Here is an 18718-nt window from a genome sequence, read left to right on the forward strand (position 1 = left end):
AGGGATCTAGGGTAATTCAAGCATTTGGGCTAATAGCCACTTATCAATGAGTGCATACCATGTATGTCTTTCTGTGATTGGGTTAGCTCACTCAGGATGATATTTTCCAGTTCCAATCATTTGCCTACGAATTTCATAAACTCGTTGTTTTTGATAGCTGAGTAATATTCCATTGTGTAGATGTACCACATTTTCTGTATCCATTCCTCTGTTGAAGGGCATCTGGGTTCTTTCCAGTTTCTGGCTATTATAAATAAGGCTGCGATGAACATAGTGGAGCACGTGTCTCTTTTATATGTTGAGGCATCTTTTGGGTATATGCCCAAGAGAGGTATAGCTGGATCCTCAGGCAGTTCAATGTCCAATTTTCTGAGGAACCTCCAGACTGATTTCCAGAATGGTTTTACCAGTCTGCAATCCCACCAACAATGGAGGAGTGTTCCTCTTTCTCCACATCCTTGCCAGCATATGCTGTCACCTGAGTTTTTGATCTTAGCCATTCTCACTGGTTTGAGGTGAAATCTCAGGGTTGTTTTGATTTGCATTTCCCTTATGACTAAAGATGTTGAACATTTCTTTAGGTGTTTCTCAGCCATTCGGCATTCCTCAGCTGTGAATTCTTTGTTTAGCTCTGAACCCCATTTTTTAATAGGGTTATTTGTTTCCCTGCGGTCTAACTTCTTAAGTTCTTTGTATATTTTGGATATAAGGCCTCTATCTGTTGTAGGATTGGTAAAGATCTTTTCCCAATCTGTTGGTTGCCGTTTTGTCCTAACCACAGTGTCCTTTGCCTTACAGAAGCTTTGCAGTTTTATGAGATCCCATTTGTCGATTCTTGATCTTAGAGCATAAGCCATTGGTGTTTTGTTCAGGAAATTTTTTCCAGTGCCCATGTGTTCCAGATGCTTCCCTAGTTTTTCTTCTATTAGTTTGAGTGTGTCTGGTTTGATGTGGAGGTCCTTGATCCACTTGGACTTAAGCTTTGTACAGGGTGATAAGCATGGATCGATCTGCATTCTTCTACATGTTGCCCTCCAGTTGAACCAGCACCATTTGGTGAAAATGCTATCTTTTTTCCATTGGATGGTTTTGGCTCCTTTGTCAAAAATCAAGTGACCATAGGTGTGTGGGTTCATTTCTGGGTCTTCAATTCTATTCCATTGGTCTATCTGTCTGTCTCTGTACCAATACCATGCAGTTTTTATCACCATTGCTCTGTAATACTGCTTGAGTTCAGGGATAGTGATTCCCCCTGAAGTCCTTTTTTGTTGAGAATAGCTTTAGCTATCCTGGGTTTTTTGTTATTCCAGATGAAACTGCAAATTGTTCTGTCTAACTCTTTGAAGAATTGGATTGGTATTTTGATGGGGATTGCATTGAATCTGTAGATTGCTTTTGGTAAAATGGCCATTTTTACTATATTAATCCTGCCAATCTATGAGCATGGGAGATCTTTCCATCTTCTGAGGTCTTCTTCAATTTCTTTCCTCAGTGTCTTGAAGTTCTTATTGTACAGATCTTTTACTTGCTTGGATAAAGTCACACCAAGGTACTTTATATTATTTGGGTCTATTATGAAGGGTGTCGTTTCCCTAATTTCTTTCTCGGCTTGTTTCTCTTTTGTATAGAGGAAGGCAACAGATTTATTTGAGTTAATTTTATACCCAGACACTTTGCTGAAGTTGTTTATCAGCTTTAGTAGTTCTCTGGTGGAACTTTTGGGATAAATTAAATATACTATCATGTCATCTGCAAATAGTGATATTTTGACCTCTTCTTTTCCGATCTGTATCCCCTTGATCTCCTTTTGTTGTCTGATTGCTCTGCCTAGAACTTCAAGAACTATATTGAATAAGTAGGGAGAGAGTGGGCAGCCTTGTCTAGTCCCTGATTTTAGTGGGATTGCTTCAAGTTTCTCTCCATTTATTTTAATGTTAGCAACTGGTTTGCTGTATATGGCTTTTACTATGTTTAGGTATGGGCCTTGAATTCCTATTCTTTCCAGGACTTTTATCATGAAGGGGTGTTGAATTTTGTCAAATACTTTCTCAGCATCTAATGAAATGATCATGTGGTTCTGTTCTTTCAGTTTGTTTATATAATGGATCACGTTGATGGTTTTCCATATATTAAACCATCCCTGCATGCCTGGGATGAAGCCTACTTGATCATGGTGGATGATTGTTTTGATGTGCTCTTGAATTCGGTTTGCCAGAATTTTATTGAGTATTTTTGCGTCGATATTCATAAGGGAAATTGGTCTGAAGTTCTCTTTCTTTGTTGTGTCTTTGTGTGGTTTAGGTATAAGAGTAATTGTGGCTTCGTAGAAGGAATTCGGTAGTGCTCCATCTGTTTCAATTTTGTGGAATAGTTTGGATAATATGGTATGAAGTCTTCTTTGAAGGTTTGATAGAATTCTGCACTAAACCCGTCTGGACCTGGGCTCTTTTTGGTTGGGAGTCCTTTAATGACTGCTTCTATTTCCTTAGGAGTTATGGGGTTGTTTACCTGGTTCATCTGTTCCTGATTTAACTTCAATACTTGGTATCTGTCTAGGAAATTGTCCATTTCCTGAAGATTTTCAAGTTTTGTTGAATATAGGTTTTTATAGTAAGATCTGATGATTTTTTGAATTTCCTCTGAATCTGTTGTTATGTCTCCCTTTTCATTTCTGATTTTGTTAATTTGGACGCACTCTCTGTGTTTTTTCGTTAGTCTGGCTAAGGGTTTATCTATCTTGTTGATTTTCTCAAAGAACCAATTGTGGTTCTGTTGATTCTTTCTATGGTCCTTTTTGTTTCTACTTGGTTGATTTCAGCTCTGAGTTTGATTATTTCCTGCCTTCTACTCCTCCTGGGTGTATTTGCTTCTTTTTGTTCTAGAGCTTTTAGGTGTGCTGTCAAGCTGCTGACATATGCTCTTTCCTGTTTCTTTCTGCAGGCACTCAGCGCTATGAGTTTTCCTCTTAGCACAGCTTTCATTGTGTCCCATAAGTTTGGGTATGTTGTACCTTCATTTTCATTAAATTCTAAAAAGTTTTTAATTTCTTTCTTTATTTCTTCCTTGACCAGGTTATCATTGAGTAGAGCATTGTTCAATTTCCATGCATATGTGGGCATTCTTCCCTTATTCTTCTTGAAGACCAGTTTTAGCCCGTGGTGGTCCGACAGCACGCATGGGATTATTTCTATCTTTCTGTACCTGTTGAGGCCCGTTTTTTGACCAATTATATGGTCAATTTTGGAAAGTACCATGAGGAGCTGAGAAGAAGGTATATCCTTTTGCTTTAGGATAGAATGTTCTATAAATATCCGTTAAGTCCATTTGGCTCATGACTTCTCTTAGTCTGTCAACATCACTGTTTAATTTCTGTTTCCATGATCTGTCCATTGATGAGAGTGGGGTGTTGAAATCTCCCACTATTATTGTGTGAGGTGCAATGTGTGTTTTGAGCTTTAGTAAGGTTTCTTTTACGTACGTAGGTGCCCTTGTATTTGGGGCATAGATATTTAGGATTGAGAGTTCATCTTGGTGGATTTTTCCTTTGATGAATATGAAGTGTCCTTCCTTATCTTTTTTGATGACTTTTACTTGGAAATTGATTTTATTTGATATTAGAATGGCTACTCCAGCTTGCTTCTTCTGACCATTTGCTTGGAAAGTTGTTTTCCAGCCTTTCACTCTGAGGTAGTGTCTGTCTTTGTCTCTGAGGTGTGTTTCCTGTAGGCAGCAGAATGCAGGGTCCTCGTTGCGTATCCAGTTTGTTAATCTATGTCTTTTTATTGGGGAGTTGAGGCCATTGATGTTGAGAGATATTAAGGAATAGTGATTATTGCTTCCCGTTATATTCATATTTAGATGTGAGGTTATGTTTTTGTGCTTTCATTCTCTTTGTTTTGTTGCCAAGACGATTAGTTTCTTGCTTCTTCTAGGGTATAGCTTGCCTCCTTACGTTGGGCTTTACCATTTATTATCCTTTGTAGTGATGGATTTGTAGAAAGATATTGTGTAAATTTGGTTTTGTCATGGAATATCTTGGTTTCTCCATCAATGTTAATTGAGAGTTTTGCTGGATACCGTAACCTGGGCTGGCATTTGTGTTCTCTTAGGGTCTGTATGACATCAGTCCACGATCTTCTGGCCTTCATAGTTTCTGGCGAGAAGTCTGTTGTGACTCTGATAGGTCTGCCTTTATATGTTACTTGACCTTTTTCCCTTACTGCTTTTAATATTCTTTCTTTATTTTGTGCGTTTGGTGTTTTGACAATTATGTGACGGGAGGTGTTTCTTTTCTGGTCCAATCTATTTGGAGTTCTGTAGGCTTCTTGTATGTCTATGGGTATCTCTTTTTTTAGGTTAGGGAAGTTTTCTTCTATGATTTTGTTGAAGATATTTACTGGTCCTTTGAGCTGGGAGTTTTCACTCTCTTCTATACCTATTATCCTTAGGTTTGATCTTCTCATTGTGTCCTGGATTTCCTGTATGTTTTGGACCAGTAGCCTTTTCTGCTTTACATTATCTTTGACAGTTGAGTCAATGATTTCTATGGACTCTTCTGCTCCTGAGATTCTCTCTTCCATCTCTTGTATTCTGTTGGTGAAGCTTGTATCTACAGCTCCTTGTCTCTTCTTTTGGTTTTCTATATCCAGGGTTATTTCCATGTGTTCTTTCTTGATTGCTTCTATTTCCATTTTTAATTCCTTCAACTGTTTGATTGTGTTTTCCTGGAATTCTTTCAGGGATTTTTGTGTCTCCTCTCTATGGGCTTCTACTTGTTTATTTATTTTTTCTTGGAATTCTTTCAGGGATTATGTGTCTCCTCTCTATGGGCTTCTACTTGTTTATTTATGTTTTCCTGGAATTCTTTCAGGGATTTTTGCAATTCCTCTCTGTAGGCTTCTACTTGTTCTCTAAGGGAGTTCTTCATGTCTTTCCTGAAGTCCCCAGCATCATGATCAAAATGATTTTGAAACTAGATCTTGCTTTTCTGGTGTGTTTGGATATTCCATGTTTGTTTTGATGGGAGAATTGGGCTCCGATGGTGCCATGTAATCTTGGTTTCTGTTGCTTGGCTTCCTGTGCTTGCCTCTCACCATCAGATTATCTCTAGTGTTACTTTGTTCTGCTATTTCTGACAGTGGCTAGACTGTCCTATAAGCCTGTGTGTCAGGAGTGCTGTAGACCTGTTTTCCTCTCTTTCAGTCAGTTATGGGGACAGAGTGTTCTGCTTTCGGGCGTGTAGTTTTTCCTCTCTACAGGTCTTCAGCTGTTCCTGTGGGCCTGTGTCTTGAGTTCACCAGGCAACTTTCTTGCAGCAGAACATTTGGTCTTACCTGTGGTCCCGAGGCTCAAGTTCGCTCGTGGGGTGCTGCCCACTGGCTCTCTGCAGCCGCAGCAACCAGGAAGACCTGTGCCGCCCCTTCCGGGAGCTTCAGTGCACCAGGGTTCCAGATGGTCTTTGGCTTTTTCCTCTGGCGTCTGAGATGTGTGTGCAGAGAGCAGTCTCTTCTGGTTTCCCAGGCTTGTCTGCCTCTCTGAAGGTTTAGCTCTCCCTCCCACGGTATTTGGGTGCAGAGAACTGTTTATCCGGTCTGTTTCCTTCAGGTTCTGGCGGTGTCTCAGGCAGGGGTCCTGCTGCTCCTGGGCCCTCCCCCACGGGAGCCCAGAGGCCTTATACAGTTTCCTCTTGGGCCAGGGATGTGGGCAGGGGTGAGCAGTGTTGGTGGTCTCTTCCGCTCTGCAGCCTCAGGAGTGCCCACCTGACCAGGCGGTTGGGTCTCTCTCTCACCTATTATCTTTATTATTATGTATGACCAAGACAGACTGCAGGCATGCATGTGCCATTATGCATGTATGGAAGTCAGAATTGTGGAGCACATGCTTTTCTTCACTACAGGCACCAAGGATAGAATTCTTGTCCACAGATTGAGAGAAAAGTGGTTTTGTTATCTCTTCAGTGAATGTTATTGTGCAATGTTTATCTTCAATTACATCATGAGAAGGAACTGTTACCCTGTGCAATGTTTAGGTCATGCTCACATTTATAAGATCTGAACCAGGTTGTATCACTCTTTATATTGATAGTAGAAACATGAGCAGACAATCCAGTGTGCTTGCTGTTGTTTGTACATGTGGTGCTGTGCACAAAGACTAGTGCCTTCTACATGCTGAATAAGACTTTCATCACTAAACTTCCACAATCATGCATTCTGCTCTTGTCTATATCACCCAGCAATTGTGAATGTGAGCTTGTTCTAGAAAAGGAATCCAGGAACTGTATCATAGGAACTCTAGTTTAGAGAGCCACATGGACTAAGTCTCAGTTAGATGTGGCTTCTATAAGAAGGATCACTGGTTTCAGAATTAGACACCTTCTCTTTTAATAAAAGATACTTTTAAAATACTCAACATGGGTGTCTTTATAAAATTGATAAAATACCACATACGTCTTTTCCACCCAAGTTTGATTTTGTTTGTGTTATTTGAAGTGTTGCAAGGGTTCAGCAAACCTTATAACGAACTATGACTCAGACATGTCAAAGGCTTCTCCCCTCATACCTCAGAGCCTCTAGCTCCTCCCCACTTTGCTCTACACTCCATGAGTGTTGATGACCTAAATAGTCAAGCTCGGTGTTGGTGCCTCCCACTTGAGTTTTACTTCTTGTGGGTATTTGCAGACTTTCAGCTCCTTTGCTTTAAGTTTTTTGCTGAATGTCCTCTTTCCAACGTGACACCAAGGAGCTTGGAATAGCTACATAAATCACTTTTGCTAAGTTATGTAACCTAACTGTAGTAGCCTTAGTTCTTTCTGCCATAGATAATTTATATTTACAAGGTTGTCTGAGGTTTTGCTTTCCCTTAGTTTGGTGCTTGAATTCTTCTGCAGGTGTGCATGCACAGCTATGGGGAGGGTGTTCTAGTTTACAACGCATGGGTGGACTAGGTTCCTTGTCCCATTATTTGAAATCTCAAAGGCAGGGAACTTACCTCCAAAGTAGTAACTATTTCCAGAATAAATCTGTAGCCCAGAGGTTTCTGGAGCTAGGGAAACAGCATCATTATCCACAGTGAGAGTAACACGATTTCTCCTGACATTGATGCTGACAGAATGCCATCGGCCATCATTTAAGCTTCTGCCTGAAAGAAACAGGAAGGGCTGGTTCATGAGGGTCATCTCTCTCCTCTGCCTTACATCTTATTTTCTTTCCTTAAACCATTTCTGATAGTTTTTGTCTTAGTAAGAAAGGGGGCAAAACAAATATATGGAGTAACTGTGTCAAATAAAGGAATGCTATATATTAATTAATCTAGTCATGGGTGACTGCAGAGGAAAAAGCTGAAAAAGAAACCTGTTAAAATACCTCAAAATTATACCAGCAATTGTTTCTTCATACAGAAGCAACATAGGTCATTTTAGTCCTCTGACTGTATGCTGCTGTTAGTGAAACTTTTACAAGCTAGGATTTGGTTCTTGGCCATGGGGACTGTGCTAATGAGGTAAATATTCAGTCAGGTGATTCGATGTAATGAATATTTGTTTTTTTTTTTTTTCAGGGACATTTAAGGTAAAAGCAACTGTAGGTATGTTTTTCTTTCATTTGCATACTAATTTAAATATATCTCCATAATGTATGAAGTTATATTTGAAGGTAAGCTATGGACAATCCTAGAAGGAAAATGTAATTCACCATCCAGAGTCTGGGTAGTATCCAGGAACAAAAGATTAGGCTAGGCATAGGTCAAAGTAGGATGGGAGTTTACAACAACCATAGAATTTTACTCTAGTCATAGACTACCATCTAATGTTATTGATGATGCACAACATCACAGGAGATTGTTCAGGTATACCTGTAGAAGCCATAGCCTTCCTTTATCTTTTCATATAAAAATCCTATGATCTGATACTTTCTAATATCATTATCTAGGTTTTTCTGTGTTTGACTGTTATATGCATTTGTACAATAGACAACTTTTTGAACAGAATACCAGTAAATTAGAAACTAAGTTTAAGGAACCTTACGAAGTCGAAAAGCTTTTGTAAGGCAAAGGACATTGTCAACAGAGATATAGTGGTTGTTCTTAACTTACAGGATGCTGCAACTATGTGGTTGAATGAGTCTTTCAGAGAGGTGGAATAACAATACATCCTGAGATAGGATCAGCTCCTTCAATTCCTTTTTGTAAAATCACAGTTCAAATACTCTCCTTGTTTTAGAAGTCAGCTGCAAATATAGGCATGCTCATACCTTCAAGCACACACAATATTCTAGTGTGATTTTATGTACACACAGAAATTTGTATTTTGACTATACTTTAAAGTGCTGTGTATTGACCTGTTTCACACTGAGAGTGGAATCCTGAAGAGTTAGAACTTGGAAGAACTAAGATTCCATGTTTCTGAAACCCAACATTTTACTGTAATGAGTAGAATGAGAAAATAGAATCTTGTGTATTTGAAAATATTATTTTGAAACAAAGGTGCTTATATGTATCAAAGGTAGCATATATTTTACTTTTGGTCATCCACATAGAATTAGGAAACATGTATTTAAATATGAATATTTTTCTGAAAATCTTCTGCTAGTTAGCTTTATGCATGTAAGAACAGGATGAATAATTAGTGCACAGAACTTGTTCATGATGAAGTGCACCTTAGGGGATAGAAATGGTTTCAGGCTTGAAAATAATTTTAGTATGTAGAAATTAAAATTGGATGTTTCAGTCTACAGTAGAAAATCAGCACTCTCACATTCAAGCTCAGTTATTCAGTCAGACACTAATGATGACAACACCATATGGCCACTGTCCCATATGCTGACCAAAGACTTCCAGATCCATGGTGCCTTGAATCATGAGCCAGGTTTACACAACTAGGAAAGCATGAACCTGTAACGTGTATACAGTGCAGGGATAGAGTTTGCTGGTGACATTTGACACTGGAGTTTCAGCTGCTTGAATGCTCCATCAATACATCTGATACATACAAGCACCTCTGTTACAAAGGCAGGATATGGCTCTATGGATTCCAAGGGAAACACAAAAACATGACTCAGTCTGTAGTACACAGTCACTTTTCACTCCAGTGGGTACAGGAGGCTTACACAGACAAATTGTTAATTAAGACCAGAGGCTGTAAATTATATGACCCCATTGCATGGATCAGACCATAGATACTATAGACATTTATATAAAATTGCTGAGGAGTGCTGGGAACTGAACTCAAATGCTCTAGAAGGGTAGCAAGTGGTCATGGATGCTGAGACAACTCGCTAGCCTGCATTTTAGTAAGTATCTTGGGAAACTTGGGCATTTCACTCTCTGAGATACTAGTACCATTTTTATTTTTTTTTCAAAAAATATAATTTAACTTCTAAGAGTACCATATGTAATCTAACTAATTCAGTGCTATTAGAAATACTAATCATTTTGAAACTTCACTATTATAAACAATGGCGGCATAAAGTATTGGCATGTCACATGTTGGCTGCATGCCTAATTACTTTAGAATTAGGTTCTTCAGACACTATCTATGGAAAATGAAATATTATATTTATAATATATTTAATATTTTGAATATAAAATCTTTGAAAAATAATGCACACATTTCTTTTTAAAATCAAGATATACTGTCTGTTCCCTCTAGATCAGTGGTTCTCTTTGCTGTAGCCATTTAATAAAGTTTCTCATTTTTGGTAAACCCCAATCATAAAATTATTTCATCAATACTTCATAACACTATTTTTTTTACTGGTTCAATTTGTAATGAAAAGATGTCTCCTGAGAGACACAGCCAGAATTCGACAAATACATAGGCGAATGCCAGCAGCAAACCATTGAACTGAGAACGGGACCCCCGTTGAAGGAACCAGAAAAAGGACTTAAAGAGCTGAAGGGGCTTGAGACCCCATATGAACAACAATGCCAACTAACCAGAGCTTCCAGGGACAAAGCCACTACCCAAAGACTACACACGGACTGACCCTGGGCTCCAAATGCATAGGTAGCAATAAATTACCTAGAAAGGGTACCAGTGGAAGGGGAAGCCCTTGGTCCTGCCAAGACTGAACCTCCAGTGAACGGGATTCTTGTGGGGAGGGCGGTAAAAGGGGGAGGATTGGGAGGGGAACATCCATATAGAAAGGGAGGGGTAGGGGGTAGGGGGATGTTAGCATGGAAACCGGGAAAGGAAATAACTTTTGAAATGTAAAGAAGAAAGACCCAATTTAATAAAGATGGAAATATATATATATATATATATATATATATATATATATATATATATATATATATGTGTGTGTGTGTGTGTGTGTATATATATATATACACACACATATATGTATATTTTCCATATGACTCAAAAATTATGCTCAAAGGTAATTATATAATAGAAAGAAAGTATGTTTTTACAAAGAAAGAAGTCTTTCAAATTGAATGCTTTATTCATTGAGTACTCATAATGACCAAACAATGGAAACAGCTAGAGTTCCTCAAAAGATAACTGATAAACAAGTTCTGCCGTCCTACCCAGCGCCACCTCAGCAACGCAACCCACTATGGGTTATTTCTGTAAAGTGCAAATGATTCTCAAAATATAGAGTATGACTCCTGCGTACCTGAAATTGTAAAAACCACAAAAATAATCTGTAGTTGCAGAAAGCAAAAAGTGATGATCCTGGGTCTTGAGTTAGAAACTGATTTGGAAAGAGCCTCTAAGGATCCCTGAGATAAGAATGTCAAATGTGAATATGTGCTGAACAAATCTGACGCAAACATGTTCATCTTAAAAATGTGTATGATGTATTGTATACAAATTATATAAAATAAGAAATTGAGGGAAAAATATCTGATATGCAATATAGTTAAATATATATGTATATATATATATATATATATATATATATATATATATAAAATTTTGACACAGCTATAATCAATCTTTGAAATTGATACAACTTTGTTTAGATGAGGGGTTTTGTATTTAAGTGATTTGGCTCCTGATACTTTGTATCAAATCAAATTGGCCCATCTTCAAAAGAAAATGTTTGATTTGCTGACCTTAAAAATACCAAAGGACAAGGCTGACCTACTTTTCTCTTTGAGTTCTTGTAGGTAAGATTATCTAAAGTATCTGTAAATCCAGAACATACTTTCCTTTTTGTTATAGAGGACAGAGGGGCCTCCAGAATGAAATTCCCTGGCTTTGCAGCCAAGCAGAGCTCTGTTCAATAATCCCCTGGACAAAAAGCTTGCTCTCTAGCTCTAAATCTGTCTTCAGTGGAGAGGAAAAAGCACTCAATTAAAGTGATTTTAAAAGCTGGAACTTCATGCTTTCCTTTTTGAACTTCATTTTTCATACCTTTTTTTCCATTATAGGCTTGAGTTTTGCCCTAAGAAAAGTAAAACAGTAATATCAACCAACCTGAATCCCCAGAGCACCCAGAGACTAAACCACCAACCAAAGAGTAAACATGGAGAGATTCATGGCTCCAGCGCCATATGTAGTAGAAGTTGGTCTTCTAGGACATCAGTGGGAGGAGAAGCCCTTGGTTCTGGGAAGGATGGATACCCCAGTGTAGGGGAAAGCCAGGGTCAGGAGCTGGGAGTGGATGAGTGGATGGGGCAGCACCCTCATAGAGGCAGAGGGAGGGATGATGGGATAGGTGGATTCTGGAAGGGAAACCAAGAAAGGGGATAACATTTGAAATGTAAATAAATAAAATATTCAATTAAGAACAAAATAAAAAAATTACCTGAGGATAAAAAGTAAAAGTCACAAGAATTACCCATAACTTAGAAGGGGAGAGAAGAGCTATTTTTCTTCTCATATTACTTAATAGTTTATATGACATTCAAAATTTTGTTTATGAAATGAAGCAAGAACCTTCTTTACTTTCATTAAATATTCTGTTTTCCTTTTATTCTTAAAGACTTTTACAATATCAGACTTCATCCTAAGCATCTCTTTGAGACTTTTAAAAGTATCCTTAAAAATAGAATATGGGCCTAATGCATAAAATCCCAACTATGTATGAGGTTCTAATTTCAGATCTCCAGAGGCCTCATAAATCAGATATGGTCGTGCTGTCAGTAACCCTAACACTCTAGAAACAAAATTGGTGGAGGGAATAAGAAAATTCCTTGAAGCTCGTGGGCTAGCTAGACTTGCATGCTGTATCAAAAACGGCAGCTTGAGGACTAAAACCTGATAGTCATCTAACTGCTACCATGCACCAGAGTACACATATACTTGACAGCCTCACACATGATCACACAAAGACCATAATCACAGAATCACACACATAAGAATAAAAATGATAGTATGTTAGATTAGCATGGCCAATTATCCCTATAACTCCAGCACTCAAAGAAATGAGGCCAAAATAAAAAAAAAAGTATAAGTCAAGTATAGCTGGGCTATATAGCAAGGTCTTGAAAGAAATCTTAAAAAACAAAATGAAAGAAACAAAACAAAGAAAGGAGAGATGGAGGGAGGGATGAAGAATGGAGAGGGAAGTGGAAGGTAGAGAGGAAGAGAGACAGAAAAAAAGAGGAAGTATGGAGTAATGGATAAGAGGAGGGAGGAAAAGGGAAGAACGGAAGATAAGGAAGAAAGAAGACTAGAGGAAAGAGTAGAGGAGATAAGGAGAGCGTGGACAACAAGAAAAGAAGAAAAAGAAATAAAAAAATAAGTTTTGATGTATCAGTGGGCAAAGTGCCTGCTGTGGACACATAGACTTGAGTATAGAATCTGAAAAGACAAAATATGAGCTTGGCAGCCTAAGCCTATAATACCATTACTGAGGGATCGATAGAACAGGGTCCTGGAGTTCACTGGATAGTGTAGCTAACCCTGGGAGCTTCACATTAAATTAGAAATCCTCACAAACACAATGAAACAAAACCAAACTCCCAAAAAAACAAACAAAAAGTAAAAATATAAACAGAACTAAGGTAAATGACAGTAGAAGGCATTTAATGTCTACCTATGAAGTCCACATGTGTTCATCAGATACATGATGCATAACATTGTTATATACAAAATTCTCACAAATGTATAATGATATATCAACACATATACATTATGATGCTTAAGCAAACTCAGTTAAAATAGACCAGATGTCCATAAAATAACAAACCAAAAAAATCAACAAACAAAAAATTAGACTCTCCTGCCATCTTGTGTGAAGTCCACCTAGCTCCAGAATGAGCCCACTGAGAAAAATATTTGGGAACAAAAGACACAATGTTAGAACTTAAGCAGCAAGTTTCTTGTTATTCCCTAAAGAGTTGAACAACAGAGCATTCACATCCATTAGGAACTTCTTTATAGATGTTATTTAAGGAACTGACAGTAAAACCAAATTCAAGTCTAAATGTCTCTGTGTCCTTATTCGGGTTGATTTCACTGTCCTCTTTCACAAAGAACAATTCCATGGTAATAATTGTTATCTTGATGGGATATGAAATCACCTAAAAGGTAAATTTCCAGGCCAATCTGTGAGGGATTTTTTTGGTAAAGTAAGGCTCTGTGTATGCCTATGAGGAGTTAATTTTCCTTGATTAGATAGGAAGATCCTCACACTGAGGATGATATCATTCCTTAGCTTAGGCTTTAAACTGTATAAAAGAAAAAGTGAACTAACCTCAAACAGTACCCATTACTCTGTACTCTAACAGGGGATGCCATGGGACTATCTCTGTCAAGCCTCTGATGCCATCCCATTTCCACCATGAGAGACTTGTACTCTGAACTTATGAGGTAATGTAAGCATTCCTCCCTTCATTGCTTTTATTGTGTATTTTAGCACACTAACAGGCAGGAAACTGTGAATCAGAGAGAATATAGTCTGGAATCACTAATCCTCTTTAAAGCACTTTGTACAAGGAGTTCTAGAAAATTAGGCCAAAACTCTATCATACTTTGCTAGAAATCACCCCAAAATTTCATATCATCATCTCTATGAAAAGCTTTAGGGGCAAGGGCGTCTTGGTTTCTTTAGCTCACCATCTTAATCATTTTTACTTTTCTTCTGGGTGTGCAATTCTTAACATGATCCTATCATGAAATTTGATGGGATTTGTTTAGTATTAATTATTGTGATAAGTCCACCTAAAATCAGGGCCTGTATAATAATTAATGAATCCAGTCTTAACACTTTGATAGAGATATGGGGATCTTTTTTTTCTTTCTTTATAATCACATCTATGAGAACTTCAATAAAAGAGTCAAAGAAAAAATACAAACCACTCATATTATTGCACTATTGATCTTTATCAAATGCCATCATTCAGAGCAATGGAATTCAGATTCTTTCTAAGTGAGAAGTGTATTTTCTTTGCAAACACTTCTGTCACTTTCACTGTATAAGGTCCCAAACACCTTGGATCTGCAGGGTCCTTATATAAAAAGTTGAAAAGAACAAATATGTTATCCTTTCCCCAAGAATCAATTTCCCTCTCAGACAGAGATATGAGAAACACTGAACTGTTCACAGGTAGTGCTCTGAAATCTGAGCAATCAAAAAGAGGGTCACACTCAGGTTTTTAAGAAACACCACATATCAATGAGAGGCCTGTTAGCCTTTAAAATGTTTTGAAGAGATGGCTCATTAGATCCGAAGTCTGCAAGCATAAGGACCTGATAAAGAATGTGGAGTACATCAAAAGCCTTATATGGCCACATGGGGGTCTGTAACCTTGACTACCTGAAAGGTGGAGACAGGAGATTCCTGGACCTTGGTGGCTGCCTCCTTAGTTCTAGGTAGAGTGAGAGATGATATCTTAGAAGAATAAAGCAGAATGATAAAGCACTACATCCCTACATCCCACTTTTATTCCCATGCCTAGGTAAAGGCACATGTGACCTGGGAATATATAGATATGTACATGCACAACACACACACACACACACACACACACACACACACACACTCACACACACACACACAAGCTCAGTGGAATTTGAATTTGCTTGGGCCATGGGAAGTGGCACTATTAGAGGGGTAGCCTAGTTGTAAGAAGCACATCACTGTGGAGGTTAACCTCAAAGTTCCAACTAGTGTAGATGAGACTCTCCTAGTTTTCTGAAAGACAGTCTTCTAGTGATTGCCTTCAAATCAAGATATAGGACTCTTGGCTCCTTCTCTAGTACCATGCCTGCCTGGATGCTTCCATGCTTCCTCTCTTGCCCCTGAACCTTTAAGCCAGACACAAGTAAATCCTATCCCTTAGAATTGACTTTGTCATGGTGACTCTTCTCAGCAATGGGCACCCAAACTAACACACACACACACACACACACACACACACACACACACACACACACACACAGAGGATTCTAAGACAATTGCCAATTGTATATGTATTTCTTTTCCCCTCATAAATTCAATAAGATCTCAATTATTTTCAAAATAAGTTTGTTCATACATTAAAGCCACAACATTCTATAGTGCTCATTTTGGCTTTTTTAGAAGGTTGCTTTCTTTGTAGAATATTTAGAGGAAAAAGATTTTAGTCTATTTGAAAGACAAATTAACAGATTCAAATTTCCTGAAGTATAGAAAAATCCTCTTGGGGAAACGTATTATAGGCTAAACTTCTTCTTCTTCTTCTTCTTCTTCTTCTTCTTCTTCTTCTTCTTCTTCTTCTTCTTCTTCTTCTTCTTCTTCTTCTTCTTCTTCTTCTTCTTCTCCTTCTTCTTCTTCTTCTTCTTCTTCTCCTTCTTCTTCTTCTTTTTTTAAAGATTTATTTATTTATTCTAAGTACATTGTAGCTGTCTTCAGACACACCAGAAGAGGGCATCGGATCTCATTACAGATGCTTGTGAGCCACCATGTGGTTGCTAGGATTGAAACTCAAGACCTCTGGAAGAACAGCCTGTACTCTTAACCTCTGAGCCATCTCTCTTACCATTTTAGCTGCTCATTTAATGTCCCTCCACTTGATCCAGAACTTGAGAGACATATCTGAAATGATATAATGATTTTTCTCCCTTATAACTGGGTCACCTGGCAGCTCTTACCAGCCTCTCTATCAATAAATAATGTGGGTTAATGGACTGGCATTTTCTTAAAAATAGAAGCAGCTCCTGGGTTCTTTCAGAGCAAAGGACCAATAGGGTCTGCAGCATAGTAAAACTGTATTTGTGATTCAAGGCCTACAAATCTTTGGGCTCAAACATTTACTAATTAGTAGAAAAAGCACAGGGACAAGTCATATTTATGTTCTCCAAATAACAAGCATCATAGATAAAGTTTTATAACTATGGACATGAAAAATATTATCACTCAAAGTGATTAATTCAACTCTGTTTGCAGGAATCTAGAAAATATTAGAATCCTCTTCTGTCTGCACATATCTGCTCAAAGCTTTTACAACCCTGTTAATGTGACTCTTCAATCGAGAGGTCCTGACACAGTATGGAGGAAGCAGGCATTTATAAGTCAACCTCTCAACACTATGCTAGATGTTTCAGGCATTTTTTTCTCTCTCATTGATGATTGTCATAGCTTTATAAAGAAATTTTATGGTTGTTTATGTGTTTTGGTGTGCAGTACAGAAGAACACTCACATAAGAGCAAACACGTGGAAACCAGAAGACAGCATTAGGTTTTACCCTAAAGAACATAATCTGCCTTCTCTGAGACAAGGTCTCTTACTTGCCTGGAGCTTACTGATTACACTGGGCTATCTGACCAGCAAGACCCAAGGATTCTTCTTTCTCTACCCACCCTAGGTCAGACGTGTATGCCATCATGGACATTTTTTTTAAATCATGTCTTGGGTTTAAATTAACATCCTTGTGCTGTTGATACAAACACATTCCTGATTAACTTGTCTCTAAAGCTTGGAAAATATTTTCTTTGTTTTTCCTATGGTAGACTCTTAGTTGATTTCCAGTGACTTATCCCTCTTTATTGAGGTATACTTGTCAAATTAATACACATAACCATGAATTGGTGTAGTGGCATGAGTATGCTTCTCCTAGGAAGTGACACTAGTTGGAGATGTATCCTTGTTGGAGTAGTTGTAGCCTTGTTGGAGTAAGTATGTCTCTATGGCTTTAAGACTTTCTTCCTAGCTCCCAGGAAGTCAGTCTTCTCCTGTCTGTCTTTGAATGAAGATGTAGAACTCTCAGATCCTCCTTCCGCAATCTGCCTGGATGCTGCATGCTCTCACCTTGTTGATAATAGACTGAAATTCTGAAACTGTAAGCCAGTCCCAGTTAAATGTTGTCTTTAAAAGATCTATCTTGGCCATGGTGTCTTTTCATAGCAGTAAAACCCTAATTAAGACAGGTGGTCTTATTTCTTGACATCCAATGAAGAGAATGTGGTAGAAGTGGTAGGATGCCATAACCAAGATTAGGTCACAAAAAGCCTATGGCTTCTATTTTGGATATTGTCACAATTATTAAAGACTTAAAATATTAGAGGATTTAGGATCAACTCAGAGCATGACTTTGAGAGTTTCAGCACTAAGTTAATTGAGGTGGGAAGACCCATTTTCAGTGTGGGTAGCAGTATTCCACTGCCTGAAGCCCTGCACTCAATAAAAAGGAGAAAATGAGCTAAGTATTCATCTCTCTCATTTTCTGTACTGCAGATGCCACATTCCCAACCATCTACCTCAAGCTCCTGCCACCTGACAATGTACCTCAAGCTGTGAGCTGAAATAAATTCTTCACTGAACTGGCAGTGAGAAACACTTTGTCAAGACAGTATCTTGAAGAGTGTTACTGTAAGGCATAAAATAACCTCCAGGTACCCTGTCTCACCATATACATGCACTTGAGCATTTCTCTATGCATAAACAGACTGTGGCCATTACATCATATTCTTTAATATTTAACTTAATTTACCTAGTTCATTTGAGTAATAAAATTGATGTAACAATAGGAGAAGAATAGCTTCTAATAGAAACCAATGCACTGTATAAATGCAATGCTGGATGACAGTCCACAGCACTGCAACAGAAGATAGAATTGAATTATTTCATCTTTGGATTTCTCACAGGGATTGTTGGCAGATTCACATGCCTCAGCCCCAGCTTAGAAAAATGACCCAACCACATTTAGTACGTACTATTTAAGAAAATATTGCCTCTTGATGGCCTAGAAATATCCTTAAGATAGATAACGGAGCCAATGGAGAGAGATGGACAATGTTCTACCCTTCCATGTTTAAGAAATTCAGTTTGGAAGCTCCTGAGATAACATAGTAACTTAAAGCAATTGCTCTCTTTTCAGATGAAGCCAATTTGGATCCTACCATGAATGTTGTGTAGCTTACAACTACCTGTAACTCGTCTTCTGGATTCAGTGTGCACATTTTCACACAGATGACATGTAGAAAATATGGACACATATGGACACAAAGTGTACCACATATGGACACACAAACACACACACACACACACACACACACACAAGAGATGGTTTCTCATACTTCATCCAACTTAGGTATATTTTGAAAGGCTTCATCTTATCTATAAGCATCATATATCAGTTTTTACCTAGTATCTTTAAAATGTGCTTAAGAAATACAATTTTTTTTATCTTTATTAACTTGAGTATTTCTTATTTCGATTGTTATTCCCTTTCCCGGTTTCCAGGCTAACATTCCTGTAACCCCTCCCCCCCTTTCTATATGGTTGTTCCCCTCCCCATTCTTTCCTCATTACCGCCCTCCCCCCAACAATCACGTTTACTGGGGGTTCA

At 38.1% G+C, this 18718-nt stretch overlaps 1 protein-coding gene across 1 annotated transcript in view; it reads right to left on the bottom strand.

Moving 5' to 3' along the window:
• The window catches only part of Cntnap5bl1 (contactin associated protein family member 5B like 1), a 985855-nt gene that overhangs the window by 477606 nt on the left and 489531 nt on the right, over positions 1-18718 (bottom strand). Inside the window, 1 exon segment of the mRNA NM_001329899.4 lies at positions 6988-7137. Coding sequence (NP_001316828.2) covers positions 6988-7137 — 150 coding nt within the window.

Source organism: Rattus norvegicus, chromosome 13 (genome assembly GCF_021556685.1).
Source record: "Rattus norvegicus strain SHRSP/BbbUtx chromosome 13, alternate assembly SHRSP_T2T, whole genome shotgun sequence".
Classification (NCBI taxonomy): Eukaryota; Metazoa; Chordata; class Mammalia; order Rodentia; family Muridae; genus Rattus; species Rattus norvegicus.